Genomic DNA, 17,444 nt, shown 5'->3' with positions numbered 1-17,444 from the left:
AAGGACCCTGCTGAGCCCCACGTGCCTGGTCAGAGCGTGGGATGGAGATTTCCATGGAAGCTGGTGTCTGGTCAGAGCATGGGATGGACACTTCCATGGAAGCTGGTGCCTGGTCAGAGCGTGGGATGGACACTTCCATGGAAGCTGGTGCCTGATCAGAGCATGGGATGGACATTTCCATGGAAGCTGGTGCCTGGTCAGAGCATGGGATGGACACTTCCATGGAAGCTGATGCCTGGTCAGAGCATGGGATGGACACTTCCATGGAAGCTGGTGCCTGGTCAGAGCATGGGATGGACACTTCCATGGAAGCTGATGCCTGGTCAGAGCGTGGGATGGACATTTCCATGGAAGCTGGTGCCTGCAGCCACAGGGGTTAAGGAGAAGCAGCAGCCTGTTAGAGTGAAAAAAAGGCTTAGCAAACACTGAGTATCATGGACCATCTTTTAAAGACTATTTGACGGTTCCCAGCCAGTAGCTAAAGCTAAAGGAAAGCTTTAATTATTTTCAGGAGGATTAGATGAGAATGATTTGGAGAGCTTATTTTGTTTTGTTTTGATGCTTTAATGGCGATTTTAATAGTTTCTTAATCTATGTCTTAGCAATTTTAATCTGTCATTGACTGTAATGAGTTTGGGATATTTAGCTAGAACTGTAGGAAATTAAATGTATTGTTGATCTTTATTATTTTATCTCCTCTCATCAATTTTATCTTCTTCCCTTTGGCAATAAGAGTTATTTCTTTTGAGTGGGCTGTGCATATATGTGTGTGTATATATAGATGTACCAGTCTACTTTAAAAGTAAAACCAACTAAATCCAAGGATGAATGACCAAACATTTGCTCTTTTTCTTTATAATAAAAGGACATATTCAAGGCCCTTGTAGATAAAATATAACTCGTTCATCTGAGAGAACATTTACATGTCTTTTAGGATTGCCATTGCACTTTTACTTGTGTCATTGGTCACTTTGGTAGCAAGGTCTGTCCTTTCAGAACATGTGTTACTATGGTGTGCTTATATCAACCCACAAATGCACACATGAAACACTCATATGTGTCATCCACACATAAAATCCATTCAGACACAATCTGAATGTACAAAGTGCCTCTGTGGATTTTTTGGCTATTTTTACACATACGTGCTGAAGACATGGAAAACTGTTCTTTTTTACTAGTAAAATAGGTGACAGCTGTCCAGTCAGAGGAGAGCAGCACCGAGGAATTCTCAGCATAGGTGTGTAGCCCACTGGACCATCAGCCTTAAGAGTAGCAAAAATATGAAAATATCACAACTGAAAATATCCCAAAAGGTGTGAATATGTTCTGCTATTTGGAGAGACAAAAATCATTCTCTTCCGTGTGCCACCAGGCAAATTCCATTAAAAACCTTTTAGTTTACCTCCTAAACAAAAAAAATTAATGTAATAATTCAACTCCTTGAGTTAAAAGTTGTGTCTTTTACTCCTTTTTGGATGTTAGCTGCAGGATTGCCATTGAAAGAGGCAGAGGGAGGAAAAGATCAGAAAGAAAATAATCCCTTACATCATTGTCACAGGTTTATGACATGCTTGTTTGTTGTATTACATTTGTGTGTGTATTGTGTACATCTGTTCTCCTGGATCTCACGGGGCTGTTATTCCCCTCACCCACCACCCCTCAGTAGCCATTTGAAATGTTGGTACTAAATAACAATGCAGAACTAAGAAGACAAAAAGACGAATCCAACATTTTACTCCCTGTGTCTCCGTTCATTACCTTAAGGTACCTGCACAATCATTTTTGTTTTATGATATTATTTCTTGAAAATGTCTCCTTTACACTGTTTCCTTTGTGGGTTGGTTTTAAAATTGTCATTCGAGATTGAACAGCACCAAAAAACCGAGGAGGCGGAGGAGGAGAGAAGGAAAGAGCGAATATGGAGGAGAAAACCGAGTTTGACCTGCAAGTCAAGATGCACCCCAGGTCCCGAGGATCCCCGTGGCCGGGTCCCCGCTGCCCCCGCGCCTGGCGGGGGTCCCGGGAGTTCGCGAGCCACAAGAGGTGGAAGCTGGACGATGGCAGCCCGAGCAGCCCGGGATGGAGCAGTGAACTGCTCCGAGCGTTTCACTGTAGAGAAGCCCCTCAGGAGCCCGAGAGCGGCGAGGCAGAAGTTTGTGTTGCGGGCTCTGCCCCTCTCGGTGGTACCGCCGGGCCGGGACAGCGCGCAGGCAGCGGAGAGGCGGCATTTCCCTGGGCATGGTCCCCGGCTCCATCGGCGCTCAGCTCGGAGCGATGCTGGAAGCCGGGCTGCAGCTGCGGTGCCCGGGTGCCGCCGGGATTTACCGGGAGCTCGGGGGGGGCGGCGGGGGGCGGCGGTGCCTGCGGTTCACATGCCCCGTGCGGAGCGGGCACAGCGGCTCCGCGCCCCCGAGCGCCCCGGGACCGGCCGCCCCTGCCCTCGGCTCGGGCTGCAGCTCCTCCTGCTCCTCCCCGGCACGATGCGCGCAGGACATTAGTGGCTCCGGAGCACTTTGAGTTGCTCCCACCCCGCTCCGTGGGATTAATCTATCCTTTTGGAGGTTATTTTCGGCAATCAGCCTCGCAGGCGGGCAGAGCGGCCGGAGGAAGAGCCCGCGGCAGGGGAGGGATGCGGGAGCAGGGCAGCGGAGCCGGGCGGGACTGAGCCACCCGCAGAGGAGAGGAGGAGAGGGAAGGAGAAGAGAGGAGAGCAGAGGAGAGCTGCCCTGCTCCCGTGCCGGGCTGCCTGCATGGCTCCCGGGCATTGTGGAGATTGTGGGGGCTGCTGCTGCTGAGCAACCATCCATCGCTTTAAACTCAGCCTCAACTTAGCGCAGCAGGCAAGAATGGCAAAGCCACTGGAGCTCTGGAGCTGCCAGGAGAGCCAGGGAACCTGGGTTTTGGTCGCTGCTGTCTAATAAATGGGAGTAAAATGGAATTTCTTACCTGGGTTTTTCCTGCCTTGATTCTACTGTGCATCCAACAGCACAGGTGTATCAGGTAAGAAAACATCTTATCATTCTTTCTTAGGCTGGCTGGCCTCAGGCAGCCGTTCTCTCGGTGTGGCTGGAGTGAGTGATGCCAGCTCTGGTGGGGCTCCCACTTTTGCCCAGGGATGTTTTCGGCACTTACGGGCCACGACTGCTTTGAGTGAGTGCTCAGGAGAAAAAGGGTCCTTGACTGAAGAGTTTCTTTAATGTGCCTCATCTGTTTCAGTTTTTTCTTTTTTCATTCCCTAGCTGAGAATGCACTTCTGTCAGTTGAGCAGCAGTTTCTTGGTTTAGTCAGGGGCTGTGTTTTTAACAGGATGCTGCTGGAAGCCTTTTCCTGAGGGCACTTACTTTAAATTGGGGGCAATCATTTTTGTAAGGCATGCAATGTCCCAGCTCAGCCTCAGCCCCTCCAGCAGCTCTGCAGGGGCCTGCTTGAACCTGAAACTCTTCCATAAACCTCAGCACAACCAGTGGGGTGTGAGCTGAATAGCTTTGCTTAGGGCCTCTGTAGGTACCTTTAAAACCCCAAAATACAACCATCCCTTTCTAATGCATTCATCAAGTCTCCTCAACTTGGATTAGCAGGAAGAGACTGTCAGAGACCTTAGGGGAAAAAGTGTTTGGAGAACGCAAACCATTTATTAAAATAATAAATTTTAAATAAAGATATATATTTGCAGCTCTCAGTCACATTCCCTCCGAAGGTGTTAGCTAGGCAACCAGCAATGGTCTCAGTATATTCTTATTCTCCCCAGATCTGGAGGCTGGATGTGGAGAAAGCTTTGCCATGATTACGCAATGAAAATAGAGGGGGGTGTAAAAAAGAACTTGCTGCATGTACGAACATGCCTACACCCCCCAGAGCAGGGGTGGTTGTGGCATTAAAGGGGTCTTGCATCTTCTGCTTCACAGACATCCTTAATAGCTTCAGAGGAGTGGAAGAGGCAAAGTGAGGACTGTAGTAAAACATAACATTGTTGTTACAGGTTTTAGAATTAATCAGGGACAGCTGATTTTTTTCACTGGGAAGGAAAAGAATCTTGCTTAGAGAAAGTGTCAAGTCAACTGCTCTTAGTCAGGATTGACAGAATGATTTCTCCTCTGACCTTGAATCTGTTATCCAGGGTCAGATCCTGACATCCTCAGACTCTGAAGCAATCCAGTGTTACACTGAAGGCAGAGGAAACACTGTTTATTACCTAAGGGCATCCAGATCTTCCCCAGCATTTCAATGATCCCATTTCTCCCTCTACAACTGGGCTACGATTGAAGCTGTGGGTTGAAAAGTGATGTTGGAGTACATAAGACCAAAACAAGAGAATTTTAAGGAAGAGTCAGTCTTCTCAGCCTCCATCTCCAAGGTCTGCTCCTAGGCACAGCAACTGCCAGGATATGTGTTTGTTGGATACAGTATTTATTTTATTATTAATTACCTAATTGACTTTCTTTCTCCAGTTACACAATAGTGATGAATTGTTTGGTAGGAATACATCTACTCATGGCAGACTCAGACAAGGCAAATTCTAACTTCTGAAATTCCAACTGTTCAGGTTGTAGTTTTCCAAATATCTCAAAGTGTGAGACATTCCATGGTCATCTGTTTGGATTCAGTATTTAAAGTGGCTAGGGCAGGACACTGTTTAATCTTGTAAAAAGGGAGTAACCTCGCTTGCATGTGTACTTTGGATCTGTTAAACAGAACTACAGTGAAATTTTATCCTTGCATTAGTAAAAATATTTTTGGTACAAGATGCTTTTATGAATAGCAGCATATTAATGGGCAAAACTGCCAATGACTTCATTTTAAAGCTCTGATTTTGTTTTCTAAATGCAGTGTGATTTGAAATTTTGATGATAGAGGCCATCCAACACCCCTAAATTCTCGCTCCTGAGTTCTGTGCAGTGTATATTGGAAAAGAACATATTTCAAAACGGAAGAATATTTTGGTGATTTCAAATTCACCAGTAAGACAAAAGAGACAAAAGTGAAAACAGTGTTGTGGTTTGGCAGAGGAGGGAAGTGGGGGATATATGCATGCTGCTTCCTCAGAGCATTTCTGAATACCTTCCAGGGTGCTTTAGCCATGTGTGAAGCAATTTCCCTGTCATGTGTGTTATTTGACTGAAGTGAATGAGCCAAATTCAACCTAAGTCAGCACATTTTTGTCAGGTAAACATTTTTTTAAAAATTAATGGTTTTTGGTCTGCTTAAGACAGCGATTAGTGGCAAGGAATTTGGCATTTAAATGTTTGACAGGCATTTGGGACAAAGACTGTGGCTTCCACTATTTTAACAGGGTTTGAGATACTGTGGATGCTGCAATAATAAATGTGCCACAGTGAATGAGATCATCTGCAGAAAGACACTTGGGGAAATATTTCTTCATCTGCATGGGGAAAGAGCACTTCTGAGAGGAGTTTTGGGGTGTGTGTCTGTACTTTGTAATTCCTCACTGAAAGAGGTTTTAATTCTCTAATTAAAATAGGTGTATATTTTATATTTAAGTTTCCACTCTCTTAAGTGACTTTTATACTCTTGCATTTAATTGTCATTCTGCTGCGTGTCTCCCTGTGTGTCTTTTACTTCTATTTGTGGAAAGAGAGCAGCTTTAACACGTGAATGTATGCAAAGAGTGGTCCCTTTTCTGTAGCTTAAAACTGCCAGAGAGGCTTTGATGTTCTAAAGGTTGCCATGAATTAAGCCTAATGCTTTTTCAATTACATTTCAAAATACAAAACATATTTACAGTGAGCTTCCCTCAGAGTGAGGAATGGCAGATGGGAAGGATATACATATTGCTCTGGATAATCCTGGAGTTTGGCAGAGGTCAGATTGTTCACTGACCTTGCAGGATATTCCTTGTCTTTTTCCCAAGGAAAGGTTTTCTTCAGTGGTGGTGATATCAGGGACATCTGTCCCAAATGCTTATCAAAATGAAGTTTATTGATCCCAGTCCTCCAGTCAAATTGCTTTTTCCATCTACTAGGTTAAAAGATTAATAAAACAACGATGTTACAATCCCCAAGAGAATCAGTTTAGCAGATCTAAAGAAGAAACAGAAGATGCAAAAAGTTATTTTCTGCATCTTACTGCTCTGTGAATTTTTCAGAAGATCAGTGCACCCTCCTGACCAGTGTGGCCTCAAATCAGTGTTTCACTGGCCACTGACTTAAAGATTCTGAGCTTTTTTGCACTGATCCCAGAGATTTGGCACTGCTGGGCAAAAATGAAATTGCTAATACTATCCCTTGCTCAGCTGCTGGTGTGCTCTCATTCACATGGAACTTACAGATTGCCTCTTGCTTTGGTGTGATTTAAATACCAGATATTTTCTACTAATATTGAACTTCTAGCAAGTGTTTTCAAGGAGTGTTCTGGAAGAGAGCAAAGACATGCTAATGCCTCAGTTGTCTGACAAGCCCTTTAAAGATGTGCTGTCCAAATTGATTGATGTTTCTCCCCCAGCTCACTCCACATTAGTAGGACACCCTGGTCCTGCAGCAGCTGGGAGGGAGATGTCAGCTTGGTTAGGAAGGATTTTGGGATATGTGTACTTTTGATTCTAGAACTGCTAGTACTTAGCTCTGAAAGAGATATTTCTTTGCTCTGTCATGTGACATTCATCGCTTGGAGTTGCTTTCCCTAACCTGTATCAATATTAGGGAAGGAGGAACTCCACAGGCTGGTGCAGTTTACCCATGGGGGTTTCCTTTCCCTTTGTCTATGCAGGAGAGCTCACTATTGCTTTCATGGCTTGGACAGAAGTAATCCATTTTCAATGAGTTCAGCTGAAGTTCTCCAATGCTCCAGATATGGACAAATGCAAATATATTCTCAAAAATATCTACTTGAAATGAGATGCATACAGAGTCAGAGTGTGGATCATTCTTCTTCAGCTTTAGAGTTGGGAATGACTTCCAGAGGGACAGAAGTCCCCAGGACTGTTTCCACTCAGCCAGCGAGGCCCTGTACTCTGGCCTGGTGCAAACCACAGAGAAGCTTTTCAGGAGCTCTTTTACCCCTTGGATTTGACAAATCAATACCTTGATTTCACAAAGTCCTTTTTCTTACTGAAACAAGCTTTACAGCAGCTTACATTGGGAAGTGAAGTTGCTGAATCAACTAATGATAGTTACCTTTCTTTTCATCCTTACTGCTTACCCTATGAAAAGTTAATCCCTTCCAATGCATCTTTTCTATGCTGGTCTTCCTTTTTCAGGTACAACAATGAATAATATTTTAGGCCATATATAATCCCAACTGCTAATCAAGGATGAAGGAAATTCTCCCACCATCCTTCTTGTAACTTTAAAGCACTGGATGTGATGTGCAGAAGTCTAGAGGAATGACTCAAAGGAGTTATCATCACATGGTAAATCGAGCCATAAAATTATTTCAGCTGTAATATTTTAATAAGCCTCCTGGTATTAAGTGCATATAGCTCCACTAACTCCAGCACATTTGTTACACTGATGATCTGACCCTAAGGCTTTATTAATAATAGAAACAAGATTTATTTTAATTGTGTCATGGATATTTAAGTAAAACTCCCTCTAGATTGTAATCTGCTTAAAACACATGGCAGGTTATAGCCCTCAGTCTTTAACCCAACTCTCATCATTTTAACTTCCTTTGAGCTCCATGGCTTTCCTTAATGCCATTAAAAAAGAATTCTGACACAGGAGAACAGCTGTACTCCAAGTGCTTTGTAAAAACAGGATCAGGCACATGAGATACATCACTCCAGTGCTGTCACCTCTGACTTGAATTCTGTTTTCAAAACACTTTACTGAACTTGGCTGCTGTTTTAGCAACAGAAGCTGAAAAGCATCACCTTCTATTGAGAAGGCAAAGAGATTTTAGGCAGATGTATTCATTCAAGTGTACTGTTGTTATTTACTCTGATTAGGAAAAGACATTGAGTACCATTCTTTACATGCAAAAGGATCTCTGACATTTTATGTATTAGAAACACCTTTCCATGTCTATGGCTGAGGCTTGTGAGTTACAAATAAATATGTCTTTAAACAAACTTATTATAAAGCAAAATTTCACTAAAGTAAATAATGATGGTTGGATGATTGAAAGACCAGCAGTCTGATAGAAAGAAGCGTTGATATAGTTGATGAGACCCAACAAAGAAGGAAAAAACCTCTGTCAACGTTGGTTATAAATCTTCAAAGCCCTTGTCTAAATCAATTATGTTATTCCAATTTATGAAGCTGAAAACATGTCTTGGAGTGTTTCAAGATCCTTCCTCAGAAGAGATAGAGGGACCTGAGAAATAGCTGGGATAGTAATTTGAGATGAGCACACAACAGTGTGCTCAGGGCAAGGAAATCTTACAAATGCAGTTTAACACAACACTTTGCTGGGAACTAACAAAGCTGCACTTGGAGCAGTGTCCCTGTGCTGAGAGGTCACAGAAGAATTGACAGGTCTGCTAATGCAAGTCTTTAGTGTCTCTGCTGCTCAAAACTTAGATTTACACATTGTAATCCCAGAACTCCTTCCTTATATAATTGTGTCCAGACAAGAATTTTAAGACCTGGGCAATCAAAGGTTTTCCTTTCAGTCTCCTGTGAAAAGAGTTGGTTATTGTAGGATACTCTGCTCCTGTGCTGGCAATAATTGCTTGTGCTAAGCTGAATGCCCAGGCTGGCACATTTTGGAGAGAAAAACCATGTGCTTTATGTGGGTCAATGTCACATGAACACTCTGAGAAAGTTATGTAAGTTATATACCAAGGCAGAACATATTTGTGGTGTATTACACTGAAGCCTTCCATGAATCTTTAACAATTTCTCTCCTGTTACAAGTCTTAGGTACCTGTCCAATGCCACATTTATAGCTGGGATCAGTGGAAGATGCTAAACCAGTGCTCAGGCAGCTTTGATCCAGTACTTGCATTCAGTTACGGGCCCTCTCAAACCACTGGCAATCCTTCTCTTTGCAAATGGTGGTGGCAGATGTTTTCTCAGCCCTGCCAATCACAGTGCAGCAAGAGGAGCAATATGAGCAGGCACAGATCTTCAACTGGAGCCTGCCAGGTTTCCCAGATAATGAAGACAACACGACCTTTCCTTTGTTTGTAAGAGACGGTGGAAAATCCACATCACTGCTTTTCCAGGGCCGGGGGGCTGCAAATGGCTACCAAACCCTGGGCTAAAATCTTCAAGGAGCATCACTGGCCTGGCAAGAAAAGGCACCTGAGAGAGGGAGCCTGATTGCTGGGATGGGCTGTGCCATGAGCACTAATCCCACAGCAACACATCTTCTCCCAACCAAAACCTGCTGCTTGCTATCCAAATTCCAGATGTGCAGTTTTTCCTGTTTTCCTGTCACATTTGACAGTGCACCAGCCTTCTTGATCTCAGCTGTTCCACAGTAAGAAGTTGTCACAGCTGCATTTCAGTGTTCACAGATGCATTTTAGGCAGTATACAAAGTATCTTAATTTCCCTCATGCTTTTTCTAAGTTTCTAAATCTATTTTTTCTACTTTTTTTTTTTAAGAAAGAAAGAAAGAAACTTTAAAAAGTATGTGCTTATACTTAAAGATGCTACAGTCTTGCCTGAAATTTATTTTGATTTAAACAGGAATATCTGAAATGGTTTTCCTACCAATAAAAATCTCCAGCATAGCTGATTCTGCTGTAGGTGGTCTCTGGTGTAAAATAAGTTAATAACTTCCATTTTCTGTCATTCTTCTGTTTGTAAACACGGGAAATTTTAAGATACTTATTCTCTTTACCCAGAGCTATGAGCGACATTGGAGATTACGTAGGTTCCAACATTGAAATCTCCTGGTTGCCCAACCTGGATGATTTGATGAAAGGGTATGCACGAAATTTCAGACCTGGAATTGGAGGTGAGACTTGGAGAATAAATAATGTCTCTTTGGTTCTTGCAATCCTTCTGATGTTTATGTGAAATTCATACTTTGAATGATTAAAAAGTTGTGATTATCTTTCACTTGGGTGCTGGAAAAAATAACAATCAACAATTTGCATGATTTTGACAAGAGTTAGACTGTTCAACAGCAACTCAGGCTTCTGATGCAGTTCTTAAATCATTGACATCTAAGTTGAAGGAATTTTGTATTTCATTAAATGGTGATATTTTCTGCATCTGCTTGAAGTCATGCTGTCTTAAGCTAGATAATGTGATTTCCAGAAAGGATTCTATAATTTTCAGTAGTTGTGATTTTATCTTGTGTCCCTTATCACTGAAATGATGTGTGCTGTTGGAAATTGAGGGCACAATCAGTAAAAGAGTTAAAACTCTTGCTTTAAGAATGTACTTTATAATAGAAAACACTTCAGTAAACTCACTCGGTACGAAAGAATTAATAGTCTGGGGTCACTGATATTTTTATAGGTACTATGATGATATAAATCACCCATTCAAACATTTTTTCTCAGGTCCTCCCGTTAACGTTGCTCTGGCAATTGAAGTAGCCAGCATTGACCACATCTCAGAAGTGAACATGGTACAGTATCAGATTTTTTAGTTTTGCTTTAAAAAAGAAAAGGTTCAAAACCAGAAGTTGTATTTGTTGAGCTGTATAAACTGATTTTCTTCATCAAGACCTATGCAATTCTTGCAATGTGTTATATATAACATTGATATTGAATTGCTTTTTCATATCTTGTGCTTGTCCATAGTAGGAACATGTGACTGAAATTCAAATGCTTGGGCAGCTCCCTGGTTGACTAAGTATACAAAAATATGTATTTGCACTGAAAGCAAATGATATATTTCTAGGCTAAGACATGGATTTTTGGCTAAGTTCCAAGACATTATCATTGTCAGCATCACTTCTTAATTAGGATTTCTCTTGTCACAGGAATACACCATGACAGTATTTTTGCACCAGAGCTGGCGAGACGATCGTCTGTCTTACAACCACACCAACGAAACTCTGGGCTTGGACAGCAGGTTTGTGGACAAGCTCTGGTTGCCAGATACTTTCATAGTCAATGCAAAGTCTGCCTGGTTCCATGATGTGACTGTGGAAAACAAACTTATCAGGCTCCAGCCAGATGGAGTCATTTTATACAGCATCAGGTGAGTGACAAACAGTACAAGTGTACTCTGTTATGTGTTAACTTTTTGAACATCTATAATTACTCAGCATTCCTAGGAGGATTTCCTAAAATAATTCTTAGTTAAAAACTGAAGAAAAGCTCCTATCCCCTATCCTTTTCTTTATAAGGAGAAGTCAGGAAGGAGTCTTTGGCAACACTAACACATTGTGCACTGCCCACTCACTGATCATGTCCAGAATGCCCTCGGTGGGAGAGAAGCCTCTCGTGACTTTGGTCACCAGGCAAGGAGGTGCTGAATACAGAGCAAAGATTCTGTTCTCCACTCTCTCACTATTTTCCAAGGGAACTGTGAGCCTGATTTAGGCTCAGCTTCCCCATCTTTCCCACAGACAAAGTAGCATTTCTCACTTTGGAAGAGGGCTGTGGCTGCAACTCAGTAACTATAATGACAGTGAATTGTGTAATGTTCTGAAAAATAATGAATGTACACCTTTGAAACTGTAAGTCCAAAGTCCCCCTTAAGGCATTGCTAGTGATCCTGGGGACAGTGAAAGGGAGGAGACTGAACCAGAAAATTCCTTTTAATCATCATCAGGAGCTTCAGAATCCTCTGACATTAGACGAGTCATTTGACCTTTTTTCAATTCCCTCTGCCTCTGGGTTTCCCACAGACTCAGGCAGCAGCCAGCAGGACTTTGAAAACAATTTCCTTTGCTAGTATTAAGGTTTCAAAGTTTTCCACTCAGCCTTTTGAGTTGTGAGGAAAAGGCTCTGTCTGAATGCAACTAACTGGTGTTCACATTGCTCCCATCAGGATTACCTCAACAGTGGCCTGTGACATGGACCTTTCCAAGTATCCAATGGATGAGCAGGAATGCATGCTGGATTTGGAGAGCTGTAAGGGCTGAGTACCTCTGTGTTTTGTGTAAAGCCTGCACTGAGGTAGCTGAACGTGGCTGGGATGATTCTGCTTTAGTCAGTGGAATGTAAGGGGTGCCTTGGGGTTTAGAGTGAACAGAAATCTCTTCATTCCCTGTGTTGGGCATTAGACTGTGGCCTTTTCTATACCAGTTCAATCCTGGTCCAATCCAGATCTCTAGGGTTTTATTTAGGGATGATGAACAATGTACAGTCCTGCTGACAAATGTCTGGAACTTTGTGCTTCATGTGAAACCTTGTGCAGTTGTTACAGTCACTGGCATTGCTGAGGTTTGTATCAAATCCAGTGAGAACAAGTAGAAAAGCCCACAGGCAAAATGTGATGTTCTATATTTAATTTATGAGAAGATAGGAAAAAGAAAGATTTCCCTGCTTTTAATGAATGCCATTGTGACCAGCCTTCACATAGCTCTTTAACTTGCCTTGGCATTTGTGTATCTGTTATACAGAAATCCATCAGAATACTGCATGGATGGGCTTAATTCATTTGTACTCACAAAGGAGGGTGAATAATGGATTTATAATTTATCCAACTTGTATTTCATCTATGATCAGCATGTAATTCCCATGAGCATTAATACTTCTGAATGAAAATCACCACTGACACAAGCAGGGACCACCCAGTCAGGGAAAATGGATGTGGTTTTTAGATCAAGGAGCTTACAGGTCCTGAGAATTCTAGAGATCTGGGAATAGCAGATCCTGAGCTGATCCCTTGGCCTGTTGATGCAAGTTTCTAGTTTTCTTTTTGTCACTGACTTTGTTTTCTAGGCTGTTAACCACAATACCATTTTATCCTGTCAAAAATAGCAATCTACAGTTTTACTTATGTAATCACCAAATGCAGAAGCAGCAGACAGTACCCTAGCAATTCATTCCCTCTCCCAGAGAATTCTGCAGGGAGTTTTGGTGGGGGTTGAAGGTTTTTAATTGAATTTGAGGGCTTTCATTTCAGTGAAACAAACAGAAATAAAGTCTCTTTAAAGAAATGGATGCTATAGTAGCAAGATGTCAATGAACAGCCAAACTAGGAGAGATTAATTTCCTGTGGATTTGCATATTACATAAATCCTCTCTTTCATATCCCCTCTTTCTGTCATGGCCCTGGTTCCCTGCACCTACCAAAAGCAGAGAGAAGTATCCAGACTGAATCTCAGCATGTTTGAAACACGTCTGGAGGAAATCAGCATAGCAGAGGAATTAGAGAACTTCTACAATGAATTCTCTAAGCTCTGAATTTCTCCCTTGAACTTTGTGTTTATTCAGCTTTCTTTTGGCAGATGGCTACTCTTCAGAGGACATTGTCTACCACTGGTCAGAAAACCAGGAGGAGATCCATGGGCTGGATAAGCTGCAGCTTGCTCAATTCACAATTACCAATTACCAGTTCACAACAGAAATTATGAACTTCAAATCTGGTAACAGAATCTTTCTTCAATTCAGGGACAGTATCTGACTTTTTCCCTCAGAGAGAAACTTCCTCTATCTATAATAGAAAATCCTTCTTCTTAAGTAACTAATTTAAGAACCTGTCAGGTTTCTGATGAGTTTCCTTCATCTTCCACTTGTAACAAGTGCCCTTCTTTGCTGAGCATCCAGGTAGCCAGTGTAGCGTGTTCTGTCCTTTAGCTCTCTTTGCTTGACAAAATACTGCGTGGAGTAGCCAGACAGCACTTGATAAAAAGCACTTGAGGTATAGCTCACACTTTCTTGACCTAATTTGCAACTTCAGAGCAAGAAAAATTTCCATTAGCCCTGATGTCATGAAGCTTATGACGTACAGTCAGAGCAGTCTAATTCTACCCCGTAGAAGTCAGTGGTGTGTATGTCTATCACTGGGCTTATTGCAATGTTTGTACAAGATTGGAGTCATTTCTTTCCTGCTGATTTTTCATCCTCTTTCATGTATTCAGATTCTCATTTATGCTGCACATCTCCTCTAAGCTCTTTTTTGAGTTTGAAATTAACTTGGCCTTTTAAAAAATCTAAATTTAGTATCTGGAGGACTTTCTACAGCAGATGATAAGACAGTACACATTTTGAAGCAATACTGTTATTTGAGAAGACTCATGATTTTATTTTCAGATCTGGCATTGATATGACCTGAGACAAATCATTTGACCTATTCTTAGCTGATGAAAGCTGCAGTACCTCGTGCAGGGTTTATGAAGCATCAATTGAACAGAATTCAAAAAAGCTTTTTGTGACCCTTGTCCAGAAGATGTTAAAGAATGTAGCTCTGTGCCATTACAGGAAATGTCATTTTTAATATCAGTTTAAGTGTAATTCACGCAGCCAGAATCTCTTCTGCCTGCTCTCTTTTCCAGCAGGTCAGTTTCCCAGGCTCAGTCTCCACTTCCACCTTCGACGAAATCGAGGAGTTTACATCATCCAGTCTTATGTCCCTTCCATCCTACTGGTGGCCATGTCGTGGGTGTCCTTCTGGATCAGCCAGTCAGCTGTGCCTGCCAGGGTGTCACTAGGTAAAACAGATGGCTTGGGACTCAGGGGAAGAGAATGCTCAAGTGGTAATTGTGCTCTCTGATAATCCTCATTAAGGTGCGTTTACGACCACTGTGTTTACATTTGCAGAAAGGAGGGTTCTTTGAAAGATTTCTCTCCTGGTTTAATTTCTGTTGTGTTAGCAGGGCAGCTGCCTCAGTAAGGAACAGCAAATAACCACCTAGGGAGGGTTAAAAGCAGTAATGGCTGTGAAAGAAATGAAAGAATTGATTTGAAGGAACTGGGACAGTGACAAAAAAATTGTTCCTGGAGCTTGTGGGCCTGTTTGTCTGACTAAGGGCTGCCAGTCCAGATGTAAAGGTGTTTGAGTTCTGGGTTTTGTTTCTCTTGATCTAGGACAAAACAAGGATAACCTGTTCAAAGCTGCCTTAGTCATAAAAAATGCAGTTTCTTACAAGTTCCCCTGTTTTGAAAAACAGAAGCCACAGTATTGCAGGGCTTTTACTGTGAAAATAATCCTCAGCCTCATATTGATAAATATATTTATACATATTAGTGCATATATTTCTCTCTCATGCTACCCTGCAGGTATCACCACTGTTCTTACCATGACCACATTGATGGTCAGTGCCCGATCCTCACTCCCACGAGCCTCTGCCATCAAGGCACTGGATGTTTACTTCTGGATCTGCTATGTGTTTGTCTTTGCTGCACTGGTGGAATATGCCTTTGCACATTTCAATGCTGACTACATGAAAAAGCAGAAGAACAAGATCAAGGCGAGAAGGCAGAGTGCAGAGGTCAGTAACTGTGATACTTTGCCAAAGCAATCACCCTACTCCATGACTTTTACTACAAATTCTTCCTAGGAAGAAAGGCTTTGAGAATGTTCTTGATGGTGCCTCAGGAATTCAGAGCATGTAAAACCATAAGCAGAATTATAAGTGGTAGAACAGAGTCTTCCATCAGTTCTGCCAAAGCTGGGGCTAAATCTTGTTCACCACATATGGATCCCATGGGTGTTTCACCATGCTGGTACCATGGATAGCTTGGATGAATGACACTGTCCTTGCCCTATCAATTGCCATTATTCTCCTCTTTCCTTTGCAGATCAACGTGAAGAATGCCATTGTTCTGTTTTCCCTCTCCATAGCTGGTGTGAACCAGGAACTGGCTGTTTCCAACAGGCAGCACCGAATTCCCAGAAGTCTGCCTGGATCATATGGCACAATAGAAATAGAAACTGGGGAGACAAAACAGCAGCAGGGAATGAAACTGGACAAAAAGACTGGCCTGAAGGCCCTCTTTAAGCCCATTGATGCTGACACCATTGACATTTATGCCAGAGCTGTGTTCCCAGCAGCCTTTGCAGCAGTCAATGTTATATATTGGGTTGCATACACGATGTAAAGACAACAAAAAAAGGAAAATTATTCCCAAGACCTACAAACTGAACAATACCCACAGGCTAAAAAGCTCTCACTGAAACTGAATTGAGGCACCTCTTCTCAAAATATTTTTCAACGAGTTCAAGACGCTTCCAAAGTCAAGAAGGTCCTACTATGAATTCCTACTTAAAGCAGCAATTTACTGCTGACCTGATTTGATACAGTAAGACTGTATTCTGCCAAACAATTCCAGCTCTTTCTTTCCTGTAATACCATGAGACAACTTTTCATATGTACATATTTGTAGCAAAAATTTAAATCTTAAATGACCGTGGTTTTCCTCTACTTCGAGGGTTGATCAGTAATGAAGATTTGGCTTTTCACACTCAGATGATTTCCTTTTTATTTGTACTGAAAGAGCTCATTCCTCACTTCTGCACGAGTGGTCTTCTGCATCTGTAGGCTGATTAGGTTTAAAAGTAGTGCTAAAGATGGAGGTTTTAATCAGACAAATCTCATGAAAAAAGCAAAAGGGAATAGAGGGGAGTGGAGGTTTTTTCTTAAAATATTATTTGTCTTGGATAAAGTATTGAAAAATTTCAATGCTCTTAGTCACAGCATGAAATAAAATATACTACATAAAATTCTACTGAATTGTTAATAATGACTGTATTACATTTCAGATCTAAGCTAATGAAAGTTTAAACACCCTAATACAGAAATATTTATTCTTTTAATAGGCCTCAAAATAGGTAAAATTATTTAGAACCACAGAGAAATCTCAGGCTTCCTGTGTTGGATTAGGAAAAATTTGAAAGGTGCTTGATAATGGAGGAAGTCAGACTCTATTTGCAGGAAGGACTTTAGAATTTGTTCTGTTAATTTTCATTGATAATCTACCATGTATGCCTCTGAAAATATCAATTTTTGAATCTGTCCCTAAATAGCTGAGGGAAGTTAAAAAAAAAAAATCATCATAACTCTTTTTTAAGTTACTCGGTTGCTTTGGATATTTTTGCTGTTTTTATTCAGAGGTTGACCTAATCTCTTAGGCCTCTTCGCTTTCATTATTCAGAAGTGAAATTTATGGGTCCTCATACACACTGCTTAATTCAGGATTAGATCTCTCACCCAGCTCATGCAAAATAACACTTTGTTCTGTAAATAATCTCAGTGAGTTCAGCAAGTGAACACAGTACTCACAACAAACTAGTTTCACAATTATTCTTTAAAACATCCACAGCAAATATATTGGAATATGGATTAAAACAACTGAAATATTGTTTGTGTAGGAAGCCAATGTAAGACACTACAAAAGCGAAATTTATTTTGAGGGTATTGTTGCCTTGAAAGTGAGAGGTTGTTTTAAAAATAGAGACCGACACAAAAGAAAAGATGAAATGAGAGAGAGGGAAAGAAGGAAGCAAAGCAAGAAGCTGAAAGCTGCAGTGGAAAGGAGCATGGAGAGAGACTAAGCCAGAAGCTGTAGGTGAGAGAAGAGTTTTGCTGGCATTTAAGATGGGGCTCTTGGACATGTGGCTGACAATTAATAGTTGCAATAAGGGTGAAAGGAGGATTTCATCCTGGTGGAACATGCACATTCCTTCTGCC

General features: G+C 41.6%; 1 protein-coding gene across 1 annotated transcript; it reads left to right on the top strand.

Moving 5' to 3' along the window:
- Positions 1 to 2,932: 2,932 nt before the first annotated feature.
- On the top strand, positions 2,933 to 15,855 carry GABRD (gamma-aminobutyric acid type A receptor subunit delta). Its single transcript, XM_062507540.1, has 9 exons — positions 2,933 to 3,000; positions 9,751 to 9,863; positions 10,417 to 10,484; positions 10,842 to 11,062; positions 11,858 to 11,940; positions 13,263 to 13,400; positions 14,310 to 14,465; positions 15,034 to 15,245; positions 15,556 to 15,855. Exons 1-9 carry the CDS (start codon positions 2,933 to 2,935, stop codon positions 15,853 to 15,855), a joined length of 1,359 nt encoding a protein of 452 aa, XP_062363524.1.
- The last annotated feature ends 1,589 nt before the right edge of the window (positions 15,856 to 17,444 follow it).

Source organism: Cinclus cinclus, chromosome 23, assembly GCF_963662255.1.
Source record: "Cinclus cinclus chromosome 23, bCinCin1.1, whole genome shotgun sequence".
In the NCBI taxonomy this organism is placed as follows: domain Eukaryota; kingdom Metazoa; phylum Chordata; class Aves; order Passeriformes; family Cinclidae; genus Cinclus; species Cinclus cinclus.
This window is presented reverse-complemented; position numbering and strand designations above follow the sequence as displayed.

What these genes read in the sequence shown, in the direction of transcription:
- GABRD (XM_062507540.1), top strand. Translation starts at nt 2,933, where the DNA reads ATGGAATTTCTTACCTGGGTTTTTCCTGCCTTGATTCTACTGTGCATC. An exon ending in AATTATGAACTTCAAATCTG is followed by an intron (nt 13,401 to 14,309) that starts GTAACAGAATCT and finishes TCTCTTTTCCAG; the next exon opens with CAGGTCAGTTTCCCAGGCTC. An exon ending in CGAGAAGGCAGAGTGCAGAG is followed by an intron (nt 15,246 to 15,555) that starts GTCAGTAACTGT and finishes TTTCCTTTGCAG; the next exon opens with ATCAACGTGAAGAATGCCAT.